We start from the raw sequence: 21192 nt of genomic DNA, 5'->3' as shown, positions 1-21192 counted from the left end.
TAGACAATCTTTAAGGTCTCTTCCAACCTAAGCCGCTCTAAGATTCTATTATTTTCTGTGGAGTGAGAGAAACAGTCATAAAACCAAACAAGGAGCGGTGTAGGTAGAAAGCTATTTATAGCAATTATTTCCCTAAGGTGGAAACACAATCTAAGATAATGAATATAGAAGACATGCTCTTTGTTCTCTCAGACATACTCACTCAGAACCAGTTTTCTGGATTTGTGGAAATAGAGGCCACTTGTTTTAAGGTGTTTCTTGCTACATGTCTGCATTATTCACATGCTTGCAAGTGAATCAAGTATTTGTTCTACTTAGATTGTAAAAAAACCCAAAAACCAAAAAACAAAAACAGCAGGAGGTTTTGTACTTAATGCAGTGTCTCTCTTCCTCTAAGATTCAAAACTGCTCTCACCTTTCTGAGATAAATTAACCTCATCACAGACTGTTCTTCTTCAAAGCATTATACTGGCAGCTGTACTTCTCTCCACAAACATGAAGCATGAAAAGGCAAACAGTATTTATTCCGAAGGCAATTTAATGTTCCAAGTGTTACATGCTTTCCACAAATACTCAGTATACAGACTTCAAATGAGATGCAAAACAGAGCAATTCCTTACACGCTATTTACTGAATGATTGTGAACTTGGCAAGCGTTTGCCATGACAGATCTAAACATCCTTTCTTAAATATTCTTACAGTTTAACTCAGAGAATGATGCACCTCACATACCAACACCTATCTATAAAGAATCCACATTATGTTCAACACACTATTGTGTTCCACTAGCTAAACTAAAATGCTAATTGAAAGAGAAGTCTAGAAACCCAATAACTTCCTGCCAGCAAAGGAAGGAAGCATTCCAAGATTTTAAAACCATCATTTCATACTCCAGGATAACAGGCCTATTTGTGCACACTTCTAGTCATCTTTTTGATACGGGCAGTGTACAAACCACTTGGTGTGCCAATTACATACTTCTTTCAGTACTGATGTTATCCTAAACTGGAGCCTTAGTTCAAAGTAAAGCTGTAAAGCTGTGAATATGCAAAATATGCATTTCTTTTCATTTTTTAAATAAATGTGGCTTTTGTTGGAATAGAAGTTAATAATAATTTAAGGTAAAGTGCAATAACTACGTCTGAAAATGCTGGAGTGCCCTCATACCTGGAATACCCCCAATCTACAGTGTAGTTTCGTACAATGGATAGTAATATTTGTTCACAGCATCTCTTATGAAAAGTATGAGGGTTAGAGGTTAGTTAATAAATAAAGTTGAGATTATTCTGAACTATACCTGCATTTATTCACCTCTGCAATAGCTGATTGCCCTACATTTTTTAAATTATAAAATCATTTCTTTATAAGCAGTCAGACTCTAGGGCAGAAGACAGCAGCTGTCTGCAGGATGGGTAGAGCCCTCACGTCACAGTTTTCTTTCAAACAAAATATTAAGCAGTAAGTCTCCAGTCATTCTGAACAGTACATATATTTGCAATCACTAATTCCCCAAGCAATATTGAAAATATCTTATTATTATAATTTAGTAAGCACTATTGAAGAAATCTAACTCAAGGTAGGGCTTTATCTGAAAACAGCAACCTTAGCTGGGTTCCAGCCAGTAAGTCTATCAGTATAAGGATCTAATTACAAGATTAATACCTGAGAATTGGTTAAAACTGAGCATTTCAGAATCAAGGAGAGAAGAAAAAATGGAAAAAGTAGCTGGCTTTCAACGAGTAACAAACATTGCTGTGTGTACAGTTACAAAGAAGTTTCATACAAAAATATGTGCCCAAAACCATGTTTCTGTCCAACAAATCTACAAGCAAGTGGTATAAATATTCATTGCTGCAATGAAGTAAAGATTTGGCTGCTTTTGTGATCCATTAATCAATCTGACAGTAGGCTACTTACCCACCTCAAAGTTCTCAAGAAGTTATATCCCCTACTAACAACTTTGCTTTAAGGGTAATAGCATACACATCAGCTTCCATTTTCTCAGCATAAATTTGAATACAAAATTATTAAAAAGGTTTTACAATGCTTGAAAGCTAATTCACCCCAAAGTTCTTCTTAAAAGCCATTTTCCTAAAGATGATATTGTACAGAGTACATACTCATATTCGTAAAAAATAAGGACATGAGACTCAGTAGCAAAACATAGAGAAAATGTTATTTCTTGGTCTATTATCCAACAAGGAAATATCATTTAACTAAAAACGCACATCTAAATCCTTAACCTACATACAGTTCTGATATTTGGTAGAATTTAAGTAGACCCCATTTTCTCCAAGTAATCACAACTAATATTTAAAAAAACTTACCTGTGCTTTGCACTGTTTTGTTATCAGATCTAGCATTAATAGCTTGCAAGAACCATAGGCATTCCAGAACTTAAATCCCAATGTAAAACTTTAAACTAACTGCACCCCTTACAAAACAAGCTGAAAACTAACAGAAAGCTTGAATCTACTATTCCTTTCTAACGCTGCAAGACTGAATATCACATTTCATTGATTACTGAAATCTGTCTTTTCTCTTTGTTTTTAAGCAGGTACCTATACTACCTATTTTTTTCCTAAATATCATCAGCAGAGCACTACTGGACTACTGTTTATGTCACTTTGCAAAGCTTTGCTGAGAAGTTAACTCTCTAATTAAATATACAGCTAGATACCTCAGGAGTCTTAGCAATTTAACCACACTGTCAATTTTGGTGATCTGTGCTCTGACATATTTCTGTGTAAGCTTCAATAACAAATTCAATACCAAACATGCCTGCAGAGGTAGAGAAGGATTTCCACAACATTTCTGTAAAAGGAAAACGTGCAGCATGTTAATGTCCACAAATCAGCGGAAATACAGGAACATTCAAAACCCCTGAATTCCTATTTAGTTTTAGGGACTGGATCTTCTGTCAGCTATTTCCACACTTACACTGTTTAATTGCTTTGAGCCAGATATCCAGTGATAATCATTTTTCACTGGTCTCCTGCTGTACTTGGGGAAACAATCAAATGTTTTCTGATCCAAATTGATGCACATCCAGACTCCCTGTGTTACACTCCGGGATGGGAGGAACATGAGCACGCCCTTGTGGCCGACGTGCAATTACATCTACTTCTCAGCCGAGAAGGACACACACATCAGAGCTGAGGACACAAAAATGGCAGCAGGCCTCTGATAAGTTTCTCTTATAAGGAATGCCTCAAGACAGAGGTTAACAAAACTGAGCCAAGCATGAAAAATGATCTACTGCAGGGGCTTCATTTCTAGTTATTGACACTTGGAAAAAATTTTAATCAAATGAAGTGCTACATTAAAAAAAAAAGTGCAAAATAGAGCCAACCAGAGAAAATAGTTCAAGGGCTTTCATGCTCCTGTTACCTCTCTCTTCTCTGGAAGGAGGAGAAAGAACACAGTTGCCACCTGTTTCTACGACTTGGGAAGGCTGCTTATCTTAAGAAGATAAAATACAACCCTATGCATTTATCATTGTTTTAGATACTGTCTGAGCTGGAATGAAAGTTGAAAATCCATCCCACTCCACAGCTAACTTCATGTGATCTTCACCGGTGATTTCTTGTGTGCGCAGAGGAGGGTGACGTACGGAACACCAATGAATGCCCATCTCTCACTTGGCCAGAACTTTATGACTGGGCCCTGCTCAGGGATCTCGGAGGCAGCGTCAAAGTAAGCGAAACAGACACAGCCTAGGTAAGCCGCAAGGCAAATCAAAATGTGCCTGAGAATAGAGCAAACCCCCCCACCAAAAAAAGAAAAATTCAGTAACATGACTTCAATGAAGTTATCAAATACATCAGCATGACTTAAAATCAGTCTGTTACTCTCCTTCTTTTCCTAGTCCCTAACAGTGCTACTATACGCCAACGGGCAAAGAATACAGAGAATACATAAAGCTACAAAATTGGATCATCCTCTACATAAACTGTCTGCAGCTTTTTGGTCTCTTTCCACCTTACAGAGTTGTTTAGAAATGATCAATTATAGCACTTTGGATAAGAGGTCACAATTTGCTGTGACAAAAGAAAAAGCTGTTCACTGCTTCCACTTCATCCTCAGCTATTAACTGTGGATGCTTGAGCCTTTATGGTCATTGCTTCAGCTGACCGGTGCTTTTGATTTTTAGTAGCCAGTAGGGACAGGAAATTTAGTTGCAATTAATCAACTTAGTGTCTGAAGAATGTGATCAGGCAAAAGAGTCTTCTAAATCTGCACCCTGGATAGCGTGAGACTTGCTCCTGTCTTACAATCTTACCAGTAAATCCGTTTAGCACCAACCAGAAATAGCCACTAGCAGCCTATGGACACAGCACAGAATGATACTGTGGTGAGGATCTGTCACGCTTGATTCAAACCGTGGAGATTATGCACAACACTTACCATACACAGTGTAAATAGGGGAAGTTAAATGACGACCAAATTTCACAAAAAGCTTTGTCACTGATCCAGCAGAAAAGTGCTAGCATCCACCAAAGACCTGAAAACAGACCAAGTTTGTACACACGCAGGTTTTCACACCTGAGGAGAAAAATACAAAGAAGCTACTGTGAAACAAAGCAGTATTTGTTTGATTCTTGATGCTCTTTGGCTCTAAGTAGCAGAATATGGGAGGGGAGAGGAGGGGAAAAAAAGGCTAGGCACATCTTTAAAACACCTCCACTATAAATGTCCTGAATGCTGGAGCTTTACTTACAATAATATGACTCTGATGTGAGGCACGTGAGGTTACAAAACAAACCTCTCAATCAGTAGCTGTGTTTTGGGCATTATCTTAAATACCAAAGAGCAAATGGTGAGCAAACACTGAAGCACTGAGGGTCCCTTTCAACCCCTACAATTCTGTGATTCTGTGGTATGTAGAATAACTGATTAGTCAAACATCCTGTCAGTAACAACTAGCCATTCAGCAATCAGTCAATATTATTCACATTCTATCTTCCATCGAATTGCAACTATATGAAGATTGGTAATAAAGAGGAACAGAATGAGTTTTTTTTAATTAGTTGGTTGATTTTTTTCCCCTACAGTATTGCAGTTCCAGAGAACTACTAAGGCACAGGAGCAGAGGCATAGGATACAAACAAGTATGTTTCAGTAGACAGTGCAGGCATGCACATCTCACACAGAATTCTTCGCATCGTCTAAACTGCAATTCTCTCCCTCCACAACAAACCATACTTGTTAACATAGAGGTACACTGTAGTGAAAACATTTGCTGTGATCACATGCAGTGAGGTCTGCAGGTAATCATCACCAAATACAATAAGAGATGCAAGAGTATGTGCCTAGCACTGCCTGTGTTGCAGATCTATTCAAAAGCTCACAGTTTTATTCCCCTATATGATGCTTTGTTCTTTTCCATGTCTTGGAATTACACTAAGAACTATGCAGCTTTGCTCAGAAGACTAAAATAAAAAAAGGCAGCATCAATATTCTCTTGAAGTTATTAGCTTGCTCTCTACCCACACTTGCTATTTTGAGATTAGGCCTCTTTGTACCATTAGATGCAGTCCTGATACTTACAATGCAAAGCTAGCTTGAAACATGGGTAGTCCTATGTGGCCAAAGAATGTGTGGCTCAGTTTCCCTGCCTTCTGACCTAAGCTATTATTTGGGATTTTCCCCCCTTTTTTCAAATTAACTGTTAAACTCTTAGTGTTCTTCACAAGAATCTGAAATGCTACTAGATAATTCTTGCTTAATGAGCAGTCATTCTCATAGCAGTGATGCATACAATAAGCATCTGATCCAAATCAACTAATGAGATGACAAAGTAATTTGTTAAAGTTACTTATTTTAGCTAGTTGTCAACAGTAAATCAGTGACCCAGCTGTCCAGCCAGTACAACAAGGAATACTCAGCCTTCACGCGAAGACACTGCCCACTACGTTCTTTTGCATTCTACTAGGAGTAGTAATGCCAACTCTGTCTACAACTTTTCATTACAGTCTTCCTCATGTTAGACACTCTTAACTACTAGCACCCACAGATAATGCCTCCTGCCTCTCTGTGGAGGAAAAGCAGAACTGCAGCAGCTATCACGGCTTTGCTAAAGGAGTCCAGCTAGGCATTCAGAAAAAGTGAAAATAAAGTACTCTCTACCGAAACATTTTTCTGAATACATTGCAGAACCAATAGTTTACCTTGCTCTGGTGCACTGCAAGCTAAGCAAATTGCACAGTTTTCTCCACAAATCTGTAAGGTATTTTTTAATCTTGAATGTTTTAGTTGACATTTTTGAGGCATTTGGGATTAAGAAACTCCTAAGACTGAGTAGGAGGCACCTCCACAGCCAGTGGATTAATGACAGAAGAACTACCTACTGCTTAATCTTGTTGGAATTTTCTCCAGTGTCCTCAGCACAAATTGGCTTTAGGGTCAGGCATGCTTTTTTAAGTCATCTGTAAATAACATCACAATCAAAATCACACTAATCTTCAGGTATCACAATCTCTGCTTCCATGACAAAGGCATTTACATGACTTCCACAAAAAATCAACATTCCACATTGTGGAACAAAATGGCTTTTTGTTTGGCTTGAATTCTCCAGTTCATTTATATTCATTCAAATACAGGCATTCAAATAGCCTTTAAGAGGCTATAAAAAGCATGAAGAAAAGACTGAGGAGATTTTTGAGTTGCCTAATGACTTCTAGAGCACAGCTACAAGAATTCTTTCTCTTGTGAAACAAGCCAGTGAGAAAAATACAATTTGACAGGTTTATAACAGAAACCATATTGGTAAACTCTCTTCCTATTCAACAGGTAAGACTAGACTGCTATGCTGAGTAACTGTGCATTCTGACTGAGCAAAGGTTGTGTGCACAGACAATTTGGAGCCTCTCCAGGACCTGTCTGAGGAATGTAAATAAATATGTGCAATTGCATTCCATTTAAAGTAGGTGGCTTGACCTCAAACAGACAGCTCCTTTAGTCAGTGAGTGACCACACTTGTCAGTATCTGAGTAGTTTTATCACCAAGGGGAGAGGTAATTATCATCATTACTTCAAACACTGCTGTATCCCAGACTGGTGTATCCCAGGATATGAGAGACTGGGCTGGTGCACACTTTCAACAGTATTATCTTCCAATGTCATGGCATCCATAACAAAACTTATCAACTTTTCTTCAAATCAGTGTAGTTGCCGGACGTTGATTAATGACTTTGACACAGATGACTGCCTTGACAGCCTAGTTCTAAACTTCTAACTAGTCTAACCTTTTAGTCAAAGGAAAAGTGAAGAGAGCAAGCTGAAACAATGAAATAGAGTTCCTCCACAATGAGACTGCTAGTAGCAGAATCAAATATGCATAAACAAACATGAAGGCAGTGTGGTCTTCACTGCTCAAGACAGAGATGTCAGCTGAACAAGAATATCCTACCACACATCTGCTCAGGGAAATAGTTACTTGCACGAAGAGGACACTAAATCATACTAATCTGATGATGCTATAATCTTCATTGTTATTTGGCTTGGACCAGCAAACAACATAATCCACAGCTGCTTTCTAGCTGATTGCATCCCTGTGACACCCACGAAGTTTTTCTCTTTGAACAGAAATAAGAAAAAAAAGTGTAAAATGTCTTGTCTTTCGGGAGTGAGTATGCATTTAACTGCCTTTTGCTCTTTTGATCATCTTACATCCACAGCATGTCCTTAGCACTCTAAAGAGCATAAGGCTCTTTTGTGCAAATAGTCTCTCCTCATCAGAAATGAATGAGTGGCAGAAAATTCTCACTTGAAAACAAAGTGTTTCTGATTTGCTAGAATTCAGTATAAGATTTATAACAGCCTACAAAGAGAATAACACTGTGACATATTATACCAGCACACTTATTTAAGCACAGATCAGAAGAAACTTCTCTAAACTAAGAAGTTCTACTTCAGCAACTTCTTCTCCTTTCTTTCCAAAATATCTGCGTCACAGATTAAGAACCATAACAGCCTGCCAGGACTCAGCCATGTATCCCCCTAGCGACTGCAGCAGTGGAGAACAGGAGAATCACAGGCATTAAATAATGTTTTTTTTGTTGTTTTTTCTTCAGCAAAGAGATGGGATGATCCCACTTCTAATTTGAATTTATCATGGATCAGCATAGCTTAAAATGAAATCTGTAATTATCTGCCTTTTACATTTACATCAAAAAAATACCAAAGCTATTACATTATCCAAATAGGTAATTCAGAGAGCATATATCACTCTAGGTCCATTTTTAATCATCACTTCAAAGGAAGGTCTCTCTGTGTCTGTAATTCTCAAAAAAACTGATAGGTAAACTCCACATATTTTAATGTGACATGACTTCCCACATGGAATTTCAAAGAGCAAGTACATGTAGGCATATTAATTCCTAGATATGCTCCAACAGCATTCAAACCTTAAAGACACTTAACTATTCATCCTCTCAAGTTTCTCAGGAGTTCATGCCTGGAAAACTGAAATGGAGGCTCAAATAATAGTTCAATGCCAGACACAAATTTCCCTTTGCCCTGCCAGTGGTCCCCTGGTGCTTTCTTAAAAATAAGACACACCTACTAGCATTCTTAACCTACCAGCCTTCTCCTCTGCATGGAACTTCCATGCTGCTTCCCAAATTTCTCTGACAATAGCAATAGCTGCTGCTTAGCAGAACATCAAAAGAAAAAAGACACAAGAACACTTATTCAGAACATGATTTGCAGATGCTTACACTGCAAGGGAAAGTAACATCAGAACAGGATATGGTGGGAAAACAGGACAATCTCACCAACAGAAGCAGTTAGAATGCAGGCATTTTGTCTTACTCTACATTATTTTGATGGACATTTTCAGATGCAGTGTAAGAGCCAACATAAGTCTGTCTCAGACACTGAAGAAAAGTAGGAGAGGAGAAGTTTATACGCTGATGCTTGCCTGGTCCTTTCTGCCTTGGTGAGGAGATGCAAAAAAAGTCTCTCATAGTCATGGTAGGACCCTTTAAAATGTTAAAACAAACCTCAGACTATTTTCTACCTGCATTCTGGTTCCACAGTTACTAAGGTGACTGAAAGGTACCCTCTGTGACCTAGCCATTAATCTTATCTTTGTCAGTCTGGCTCCAGCGTATTATTTGTGTGATGTAAGACTGACAGTAAGCCCTGTGAGCTGGCATATCTTCCATGCATGCTTGGACCTTGCTCCCTGCAGTACTCAGGCTGTGATCATATGATCATCTCACTCCTGTGCTACACAGTATAAAAGCTGTCACTGGAGTGAAACTTGCCAAAACTCCACAATGAATAGAGTTAGATCAGGAGGAGGGAAGAGATACAATGCAAGAAGATAGACAACATCTGATCTGTTATATGAGGCAATGAGTATAATCACCTAGGGAAAAAAAAATCCTTGCCAAAAATGTCTGAACTTACAGAGCAATCTCATGCCAGATCTGTACAATGGAGAAGCATTTCTGATCTGCTATCAAAACAATGAAGCAAGATCTACTCTATCATTGTATGGTGGCCTAAGGATCTCCAAAGGCAATATTGCATTCAGGAGAAATGTACTCACCTCTTCAACTCAGCAATGAGTAAAGCTGTGCAAGGAACACCCAGAGTCATTAGTGAGATGTTGTTAATGGCAGGTTTAATGAAGGCAAGGCAGGTAGTAACTCCAGACAGGACACCAACAGCAGCTTTAAACCGGCTCCTGAAAGTTTTTTTGTGGAGAGGAAAAGTGCTTTTAACTCAGAGCTTTTAATCAGCAAAGACAGAAATCTTAACACAACTTTAACAGCATAATAAAGCTTACATTTTTTTTGCGTGTGGTCAGGAGTGCAATGACAATGTGCATATAAAATGGATGAGGATCCTGCACACAAGTGCATACAGAGTGCATACTCTGCATACAGAGTTAATCACATAGCTAGCCTTTTCCTGAACTACAGTCTTCCAAAGCAGCCTTGTATATACATAGACATATGTGTGCATGTGTACACAGACCCACACTAATCACTGGTTTCAAAATCTTAAGAGCCTGCTCCAATTTTTCTTCTTCCACAAGAAGCTGAGAGCAAGATCTTCTCTGTATCCAGCGCTGTACTTCCTCAAATCAGCTTTGTGTCATGATTCTTCTTGCTTTTAACATGGATTTTTAGGATATTTTTGTTACTATTACTGTCCTCGCTTTTAGAGCCGCATTACAGTCTGTTTAGTACGTTCTTTGTGTCAACGAAATCACAGTTGGGCCACAAATGGACAGTGACAACTTCTAAAACAAACATATATTGTTTTTTAAATTTCAAATTTGGACTTTTAAACAACTCATTTCTAGTCTGTGACACGACTGTGGAAGATACAGGACCATTACACTGCCTCCAGGCTACTGACCCACAACTCCATAAAACTAGTTGATGTTCAGGGATGGCTCTTTTCTCCTTAATTCCACATCTCAAGTACACCTGTTATCACCATTCCCTGATCATCAGTATTATCATCCTCATCTTCACCAAACTCATTTCATGGGCCTCTTGTTTCAAAGCATTTTAAAGTTGGAAGGCAACACATTACTTAAGCAGGAAGTTCTGATCTGATGTGAGTGCCTTAATGACTAAAGATACCATGAATCAGTCATGGTAGATAACAGCATTTTCAACATTCAAAATCTGAGTGTGAGAAGGATGAAGAATGTAAAAAATCAGAGCAGAGTATTGGGCACATATAACTCTAGAAAAATAAGTTAAACAAAACAAAACATGGAAATATGTATGTGTATGTACATATAAATATCCCAAAATCATAGAATTGCGGGGGTTGGAAGGGACTGTAAGAGAACAGCAAGTCCAACGCCCCCACTGAAGCAGGTTCCCTACAGGAACAGTATAGTCACCCATGTAGGTGTCCAGACGAGTCTCAAATATCTCCATAGAAGACTCCACAACCTCTCTAGGCGACCAGTTCCATCGCTCTGTCACCCTTACCATAAAGAAGTTCTTCTGCATGACTATATGGAACTTCCTATGTTCATGGTTTAGTCCCACCAACCTTCAGATACTCATAAACATTTACCAGATCCCCTTCAGTCTTCTTTTGCCCAAGTTGAATAGACCCAGGATACTCAGCCTTTCTTCATAAGAGAGATGCTCAAGGCCCTTTATCATCTTTGTGGCCCTCTGCTGGACTCCTTCTAGATGATCTCTGTCTTTGTTGAACTGGCAAGCCCAAAACTGGACACAGTATGCTAAACGTGGCCTCAGTGGGGCAGAGTAGAGGAGGAGCATCACCTTCCTTTATATGTCTATGCACAAATCTGATCTGTTTTCAGATAGACGTTTTTGTCCATTAAAATTCTTTTTTTTTCTGTACACTTCAGAAAGAAATCAAAATCTTAACAAATCCTGACAGTCTTTAGGAAAATAGTATTGTGAAAACATGAGCATGGGGTACATCCTTCAGCTCATCTCTGTATTTTTATGGATCAATTATAAACAGCCAGATCATTATGTATCACTTTAGTTTTATCACCAAGTTGAAATAGGATTTCTCCACAAAAGTATTACTACTCCTTTTAGAAAGGATATCACGTAACCTTATGGCTAATTCTACAAATCTATAAAACAAACTATCAGAATATGGTAATATATAACATGCAAGAATTCCTTCAGGCTTTTGAGGAACAATGTATGTGCAGTCAGAGAAATTATTCAGGAGACTGAACAGTTCTTCACTTTAACTAACTATCTAAAAGTCACGTAATCTACCAAATAATCTCATGAAAACCTCTGTTTGCTCTTTAAGTATATGGTATCTTACAACAGGACCGCATTACAGTATGAAAAAGTACTAAATTCACAGTAATAACTTGGCAAAGCTATTGCATTACGGACTACATATGATAATTCAAGATATACTCCTCACCGTGCAAGCTATTTTGAGGAATACTCAATGCAGGCAACAACCTTCTCTATGAAAGCATTTTCTAATCGAGTATATGTCAAGGAAATAAAAAATAAAGAAAGCAGACAATAGTATGAGAAAGAAAAAGGAAGGAGCCTTAGCAGTTTTCAGAGAGCAGAACACTGGCGCTGTGATTCCATTATTCCATTATTATTCCATTATTATTCCACCTCTTCATAATGTCAGATTTTTTATGCATAAAAGAACAATATGCACGAAGATTACACCATATTTTCTATGTAAGGGGGAAAAGAATCACAAACAGATTCTTTAAACTCTGGTTATAATGCTCTTCTTGTTGAACTTCATCCCACTGGCCTCAGCCCAGAGAGGGCTTTGGGCAGAATGGCTTGAAGACTGTGTGGAAGAAACGGACCTGGGGCTGTTGGCTAATGCTTGCCTAAACAAGTGTCAGCGGTGTACCCAGGCAGTCAAGAAGGCTAATGACATCCTGGCTTATATAAGAAATAGTGAAGCCAGCAAGAGCAGGGAGCTGATCGTAACTCTGTACTCAGCTCCGGTGAGGCCACATCTCAAGTACTATGTTCAGTTTTGGCTCTGACTACGAGAAAGACATCGAAGCACATTCAGAGAAGGCTAGCATAGCTGGTGAGGGGTCTGGAGCATGTCTCCAGGAGGAGCAGGGGAAGGAGCTGGGATTGTTTAGGCTGGAGAAGAGGAGGCTTGGGGAGACATTATAACTCCCTACAATTTCTTGAAAGGAGGTTGTGGCAAGGTGGGGGTTGGCATCCTCTCCCACATAACTAGCAACAGGACTAGAGGAAATGGCCTCAGGTTGCACCATGGGAGGTTCACATTGGATATTAGGAAAAAATTATTCTCTGTGAGAGGGTTAGGCATTGAAATGGGCTGTCCAAGGGAGGTGGTTGAGTCATCATCCCTGGAGGTGTTCAAGCAACATTCAGACGCTGTACTAAGGGACACATTTTAGAAATATTAGTACTAGGTGGATGGTTGGACTGGATGATCTTGGAGGTATTTTTCAACCTTGGTGATCCTACGATTCTATTTTAAAGCTGCAATAAAAAAAAATCCATTGCAGCAATGAGAGACTTCTAAACAAACAGCATACTTAGTCTTTGAATACTTACAAACTACATTTAACCTCTGGCTTAAATGTTCAGATAAACATTAAGCTGACTTCCACAGGTACATTCTCATATGTATAATCCCAGATATACAAAAGCAACATGAGAAGATAGTACCTGTTACTTCATTTCAGGTGCAACTTACATAAACTATTCATGTCTTTCTAGAGCTAACAAGAATAGGCACTTTCAGAGTCAATCATCACATCCCAAAACTTGAAGTTTCAGGGCATAAAACTCAACATCAGGAACACAGACTCAGGACTCCTGAACAAAAAGAACATAAGATGAAATGTTTCAAGAAACAGGCATGTGTACTACATTGCACGATTACCTGTCATTCCGAAAAACTCTTGGTAGATATCTTCTAGGGAACCACATGGCAAGAGCACACATAAGAACCCACAGTATAGCCAGCTCATCCAGCATCTGGCCCAGGAAACTGAGGGTGGCATGAAAGTAAACAGATCCAATTCCTGAAAGAGTTGATCAGAAGTTACAGTCAGTAGTTACAGTGCTGTACAGACTAAAACACGCTGCTCATTAACAGGAATTCATAGCAAATAGTTCATACAATCTGATCTAGAAAAAAAACAAAGCAAAACACCAGCTTTTCTAAAAAAGCAAACTAAAACATCAGCACCTCATATTAAATAAATCAATAAATAAATATAGATAACTATTAAACACACACATTGCCAAAGAGGGAGCTAAAGGTGCCATCTCCAAGTAGAGAAGTAAATATACACCAAAAAAAACATCGTGTAGTAAATTTAAATGCAAATACAATTAAGAAGTGAATTCAAATGCTCTTTCTGAATTTTCTCAGTTTTCCCAATAACACAAGAATGGATAACATGAAGATGGAAAGCAGCATGTGATGACTACACGATCTAAGTTTACAAGTGGAAAGTGGCACATGGCCCACATAACTCTGAGTACCCCCTTTAAAGTTGTCAGTGCTTGTAGAACTGAAAAAGCTCAAGAATTTGCCATCTACAATATTGCTAAATCTGTGGATCAATCATTAAAATGTCTAACTACTAAGCAAAACCTGTTATGTTCTCCAGTTTTGTTAAGAACTCTTAGCAATCATTAATTCAGCGTCAGAGGATGGAGAGTCAGCACTGCTCTAGTGTAAGCCTGGATACAATAATAGAACTTGTACAAAGGAGAGACAAAAAGGGTGCAGAACTAAGGTCAGAGTTCCTCCGGACTCCAACTGCAAGAGGCATTTTCCTTTCAGAAAGTACATCTGCTTTTGCTTCAAGCAAGTGCAAGCAAACTCTTCTACAGACGTCAATATTGCTTTGTTTTGCAGAAACAATCATGCACAAGCAGGAAAAACCAATTTCCTCTCTCGTTCATGCATGAGCAGGCAAACAGAGATTAATCAACTTACCGACCACAACTAGTAGAGTCCATATTAAATATATTCCGCTGTTGAAGCAGGTTGCATATTGACGGAATAAGCACATGCATATGGGTGGTAAAACAAAAAACAAGACGTTGCTTATCTATAAAAAAAAAAAAAAGTATCACAAAGACAGAAAATAAACATTTAGTTTCTATAGGATAGTCCATCTACAAAAAGTCATACAGTGATACCTCAGCTCAATAAAATGTGGTTCTCGGATTCTGCCAAAGCAGATCAGTTTTTGCAAAGTATCATTAAGCTGAACTTCATAAGCTAGTAATAGCATAAAACTCCAAGCAATGTAAATTGTGGCTAGTCACACCTTTAAATGACTTTTCAAGTCTATTTCCAGAGGAATTTTATTAGAAGGCTGCAAATACTCTGCTGTAATTCAGGAAGCCTTCAACAGCAAACAGATTAACAGCAGGGAGCTGTAGCAAGTGAACTCTCTTCTCAGTCCTTGTCAAATCTAGCATGGAAAAAGCACTAGATAGGCTGTTCAGTTTTGTTGAAGTCAGGTCAATGAACAATTGCTATTGTTTGGTAGACCTGAAATACAAAGTTAAGCTGAAAGAATTTGAACCATTTTTTGAAGGGTTAAGAAAGCTTTAAGTTGTAAATCCTCTATACACTTTATTTCTTCCCCTGGTTCTCCGTTACAGAAGTGAAAAAATAAAACTGAAAACTAGTAATAGGAAGGTGAAAAGGCTGGTAAGGTAATTCAATTGTCAAAAGACAGTTGATAACTTTATTATTTTAATGCAGCATATGTGTCTTGAACAAAGATCCGTTTTTAATTGCTTAGCAACAATCCAAAGCATCATTCTTTGGTTACACGCTGAAAATGCTTTACCTGTCACTAGCAGGAGCTGTTACTGCAGTATCACACAGTTCTTTCAGTAAGAAGTTGCCTATGCTGAAGGCCAGCCACAGACATACTGCTACTTCACAATGGGACAAGGGCAAGGATGAACTTCCCAGCCTTGATCTCCTCACAATCTCTGCAGCTAACCGAGGCATGTGACAAAATAATCTCTAGCAATGTTCCCCTAAAATGGACTTACAAAAGAATTCTGTGATAAACAGCATTCCTTTGGGATAGATCTCCTCCTCTCAGACACTCATGGACACTTAATGACATGAATAAAAATCTAATAGAAAAGGATTCAGGAACGGCATACAGAGAAGGCATTTGTTCATTTCATAACTATCCACCATTTAACTGTCTCAGACAATGTGAAAGCAGAGGTTGCAGTGACTAAAATGGGCACATCTAATTTAACTTTTGCAAGACTCGTCAAAACATACTCCTAGTTTGGCATCCAAACTGACAAATAACTATAGCAGTAGCTTTTCTACTTCATGTGTGCCACTTTCCTTCAAAGTGGCACACTTTTCCTTCCTCAAAGACAAGCTGCATTTCTTTCAAAATTCATTTAAGTAAAACACTTAGAAAGATCTATCACATTTTACATTTTAGAGATGTAAAATCCGGTATCTTCTCTACCTAGAACAAAGCTAGAGCAGCTACTAGAAAAAAACAGCAGGAAGAAATTTCTGTACTGACACCATCTTTAGACACCTTAACAAACTAACATCTGCTGGAGCATGTGTCCTAAGGCTCCATGAAAAGCGCACAGACAGTTTCACTGCCGTGAACATCTGGTTGCCTGATGGTGGGGTGCAAAGATAGAGAAAAGAGGGGATGGATAGAAAGAGAAAAGATCGTGGCAGCTTTCAGAGACAAAAAGCATGAGTTTCCTACCATGAGGAGAAGTCACCATGCTTCTAGTAGCTGGGCCACAATGATAACCAGTCTCAATGGGGAAATACTAGAACAGAGCTACTGCTCTGCTCCCACTGGATTGCCCTTCTAAACCAACATGAGGAAGGACAAAATCCTCTGGCTCATTTTGACACAGACCAGGCCCCTCAAGGACTCACACGTTTTCACAGAAGCCATTCACACTGCTCAGCTTTGAACTGCCAGCTTACTCTGCCTGGCTCCCAGACTTCTCCAGACTGTGGTCAAAGCTGCCCGAGTGCAGAGAAGGCCAGAGCCTTATCAGTTTCATTTAAACGTCTTTACAAACTGTTGTCTAATGAATCCTTTCTCTCTTCCTGCAAGCTGAAGTATGAGACCAGTCTCACAGGTATGAAAAAGCTGTCTGCAGTGTCATAGACAAAGCACCTCCTAAGTAGCAATAGAACACCTCAATCCACCAAGGCAGCAAATTCTGCCACCACTACAATGGCAGCAGGCACCTAGCAATGCCAGAGTGCAGCACATCCCTGAGGATGCAACAGAAAGACCAAAGACTTATTTACAGACAATGTCCTAAATCACATTTTAAGAGACAAATTTGCTTAAGTTGCATAAAACCTCCACATTCACCCAAATATGCTCATGCAAACATCTTCCATTCACATAAAAGCCACCCACCACTGTGCAGCAAAGATATACTGGGCCATCTGGAACATACTCATGGACCAGAGTTGTAGTCTGCTACCTTCTTTTACAAGCAGAGAGTGGGAAGGCTCTCCTTATCCTACAGCAGATTGGAAACATAAACAATGACTGGCAGCAGGGATGATGGAATATAAGCAGGTCCTCCGAGAGCCTCAGAACGCTCTGAACATTTTAAGCCAAGGTTATGTCAAAGAGATATCAAGGAAAAAAATAAAACAACCCAAAAAATGATTATAAACTAAGGAATGTGAAAAAGAATCTTTTCAGTAAAGTAAATCAGACTAAGTAATCACACTGAGTAAAAACTAGGCTAGATTTATACTCACTGCAATGGCCTACAGGGAAATTACATATCATTGTAAAATTCGAAAGAATTTTGATGCCCAAATTCTTTTCTGTTAAGTTTGGAAATAAAACATGATACTACTGCCTCTCTTTCATGAAATAACTCAGTTTTGTTTCTTATATTCCACACACAGTAATTTCCAAAAGCTGTATTCATACCAGAGCTCTGGAACATGATCTGAAATATGCTGCTTAAGTTCTCTTAGTTTCAAGTTCACAGTTAACTACATCAACACGAGTGCTGACTACCTGGCTTTCAGCCTCTGCTATCAGCCTGGCTCCCTACAAGAACCGCACCCTTAGAAACACTGCCAGGATTAATGCCAGGTTTCCCAAATAAGTGAGGCACCCATCCACTGGGCTCTGGTTTTAGAAAGTATGTTGCATAAACAAGTTTTCACGTAATACACAACTGGCCTATAAGATTTGGTAATGTACAATTCAAAAGTCTATAAAGTTAAGATCAGTGCAAGAAGTTTAAAGAAGAGGAGTACCTAGAATTTCCTTTGGGATTTACAAAAGGTAATTCAAAGTTACAGGAAAAGGTAAGAAGCCCATCAATAAAAGTCCATCCTCTGGCATTAAACAATTCTGGACCTCTACTTTTAATTTCCAACTACTTACTTGTATGAAAAGAACACAGGACACAGATGGAATTCCAGTGGCCAGCTCAGATCACGACCACATAATTTTGCCCACACAGTCTGTGTGTGATATTTCCCATGGTCTTACCAAAAAGTATTTACTATTTGCTAAGTCAGACTGCTAGCAGCTGCAGCATTCAGCCACTGAGGCTGCACGTCTTGTGAGAATGGGAAGCAAAAACGGAATATCTCTTCAGTGAAGTTAGAGGTTTGTATCTTTAGCATTCCGACACAAGAGCACACCACATACATATATTGCAATACTAAAGTAGTACAAAGGGTGTTGCCAGAGTATAAGCATATTCTCAATCTAAGAGCCTCTAAAAACATTTATCTCCTTGCTACTACGGACCAGACAAGGAATAAAACCACTGGCAATGCTCTTTAAATGGAAATTTGGCAATAAATATATGCACAATTGGATATAAAACACTAAACTGAAAAGTACCAATTTCACTAGTAACAAAAAAAGTTAAGAGTTTTCAGTTTTTCCAGAAATTTCTTTTGTTTTGTTTTCTTTTCTTTTGCAAATACCTCTGCACATGTAATCTCTTTTAAGTGTGTGGAGGTATGTGCTTTTGTTCAAGAGTGAGATTACACTGTATAAGGATTAATTATTAAATAGCAAAATAAAATTTAAAAAAACCTAGTTTTCTTATAATTTGTTATATTAGTTATGAGGTATTTTTAGTGTGTAACATGAAATCATCTTGGACGTGTACGTTTTATAAAAATTATGTGACTAATTCGTGCAGAACTGCTGAACAGATATTCTTCTACTCACTTAATCCTGATGAGCACTTTGATTTGCTTTTTAACAAGATCAAGTTAAATTTACGCATAACGTTAAAGTTGAGTCCCACAAGAATAATTAAATGGATCTTTCTAAATATGTTTCAGATAAGCTGTTCCAGTTTTCTGCTTATATACTGCATGAGACCCAAACGACATCTCTGATCTTAGCTGTGGCAATCTAAAATGCGGATTAGCAAGGTTTTAATCTACAGCTTGAAGACCCAGATCCCACATTCAGGTCTGCTGAAGAATGTTACCTGAAACTTCTAAAGGTTTTCAGTCAGTGTCAGAACAGAAACATCTAAGAAGGAATAAAATTCAGAGTCCACTTGCAGCACCTGTCAGGGCCCAATCTTTCCTGCCACGCTGTAAGAATCTCTCTCTCCAGGAACACAATCACTCAGCCCCCAACAATTCACTGCAAATTAGTTTTCAGAAGCTGCAAATACAGAAGACAGTCTCCATAATCTCTTCACTACTGAAGCATATCTACCCTCAACAGAGCCTCTACTCCCCATGTTTCTGACGTACAGTTAGCTGATTTGGATGACGCTTCTGCAATACAGAGAGTTTCAGGGTAAACTCTGTGTTGTGCCTCTCTGCTAGTCTGGAAGCTGAGTTAATCACCTGGACATACTTGCAGCTCCCAGCATTTCGCAAGCTTTCTTGCCACAGCTCATCAGCTCAGAGCAGTCAGAAGGATATCCAACCCCCTGCATTTCTGGCTTCAAAACACATCGCTTCTTCAAGAAACTTATTGTTTATCCTGACCTTTTCCTCCCTTTGTTTTTGGTTCTTGCACAGTGACATCAGAAACAAAGAAAGCAGACTGTTTTACCACACACCCTCAAACACAGACGATACACCACTCAGATGACTCTGGTGCTGAGCTACAAGGAAAAACAACAGGTTAGCCATGTACACCATGCACAGTTGAATTATTTGTTATAAATGGAGTGCATCCCTGGGTACACACTCCTGTGAGGGATGAACACTCGAGACACCTCTTTCCTTCACAGAAGTACAGCACTAGCATCTGATGTTAGCAGTCAAGAAACACAGTCTGAAAGAGAGCTCAGACGAGGACAGAATTTGGGGAAGAAATTAAAAGGTCACTTTGAAGTACATAAGTCAGACAAAGCAGAAATCCCACCTCACACCTGTCACAGAACATAAAACCCACGGCAACACCAGAGGCATGTTGTTTGCAGCGCTCCCTCCCAGTGACATGGTAAAGCACATCACCAGAAAGCCCGATGATGTATGATCTCACTCCCTGTTGGATCTGTTTGTCACTGCAAACTCTCAGACGAATAAACAGGATGCTGGGAGCAGCGCTCCCCTCCCAGATCTCTGCGGTGGGGAATACTCTTCCATCAGTGCTCCCTAGCAGCACTCCACAGCAGTTCTGGGCTGGGATGACAGGAGTCAGGAGTGAACCAGGGCTCCTAGAGGAAGTAACAATTACTTCGGTCCTCTTTCCTCTCCCTCCTTTTTTCACCTTTCTTCCTCCCAGCAGCACTGTGCTGACTGCACCCTGCAGCCCTCTGTCAAACTGCTCCTCTAAGTTTGGCTCTGGGTGAAGGCAAAGCTCTAAAACATGGTTTTGCCTGCAGACACCGAGTGTGCCTGCTAGCGGCCCGCCCCTGCCCGGCACGCCGTCGGGCAGACTTACACCTGCACCACTGGACAGCAGCTGCGGCAGCACGGCACGGGACACCCGCGGGCGGGCCAGCACCGGGCAGGAGGACATGCACGCCGTTCGCTCGTAGCTGGCAGCCCTGTCTAAACCTCCGAATTTTTGCGCCTGCGATACGAAACCGCACAGCTGGCTGTCACTCCTGGTACCGCGTCCGGCAGGACACCGGCGGAGCCCCTCCGCGAGCCCCTCAGCACCGCCAGCCGAAGGAGCACCGTGCCCGGGCAGGCGCCAGACCCGCCCTCGCAGCCCGCGCCTGTGCCCGGCCCGCGGACCCGCCTCCCCTCCCACCGCGCACCGTGTTGTAGAACTCGGCGATGGCGGGCACGATGGTGTAGTTGTCCTCGCACCAATCCACCTCGGAGCTGCCGGCCCGCAGTTGGTCCCACCACAGCATCGCGCCCATGGCGCCCGCCCGCCCCTGCCCGGCGACCGCGGCTCGGCGGGGCGGGGCGGGGCGGGGAGGGCGGGGCGGCTCTCCTCCCTCCCACCTCCCTCAGCCCCGCCCTCGTGGCGCGGCTGCCCGGCTTGCGTGGCTGTGGCTGCCGGGGCCTGCTTCGTGCCATGGGGCGCTTCCCAGGCGTTTCTTTCCTGTTTCCCTGCCCTCTGCTCAGCGCGCAGCCTGCCCGCCTCCTTCCTGCCCTCTCCCAGCCCGCCTTCCTTTGTGTGCATTAACAGTGCTCATTCTAACGCTTGGATGAAAATGGCTTGTCACGTTTTTTCTGCGCTGCTTTACCCCTTGTCCTCTCGGCTGAAAAGAGCCTGGTGCA

General features: G+C 40.4%; 1 protein-coding gene across 1 annotated transcript; it reads right to left on the bottom strand.

Moving 5' to 3' along the window:
* Positions 1 to 507: 507 nt before the first annotated feature.
* ACER2 (alkaline ceramidase 2) lies at positions 508 to 20871 on the bottom strand. Its single transcript, XM_048931690.1, has 6 exons — positions 20721 to 20871; positions 14455 to 14569; positions 13387 to 13528; positions 9560 to 9697; positions 4408 to 4545; positions 508 to 3748 (listed from the first exon to the last, which is right to left on the bottom strand). The coding sequence occupies exons 1-6, from the start codon at positions 20826 to 20828 to the stop codon at positions 3562 to 3564; spliced, it is 828 nt and encodes a 275-aa protein (XP_048787647.1). The 5' UTR covers positions 20829 to 20871; the 3' UTR covers positions 508 to 3561.
* Positions 20872 to 21192: the final 321 nt, after the last annotated feature.

This window comes from Lagopus muta, chromosome Z, assembly GCF_023343835.1.
Source record: "Lagopus muta isolate bLagMut1 chromosome Z, bLagMut1 primary, whole genome shotgun sequence".
Taxonomy (NCBI): domain Eukaryota; kingdom Metazoa; phylum Chordata; class Aves; order Galliformes; family Phasianidae; genus Lagopus; species Lagopus muta.
Note: the sequence above shows the minus strand (reverse complement) of the source record. Positions and strands in the feature narration are given on the sequence as shown.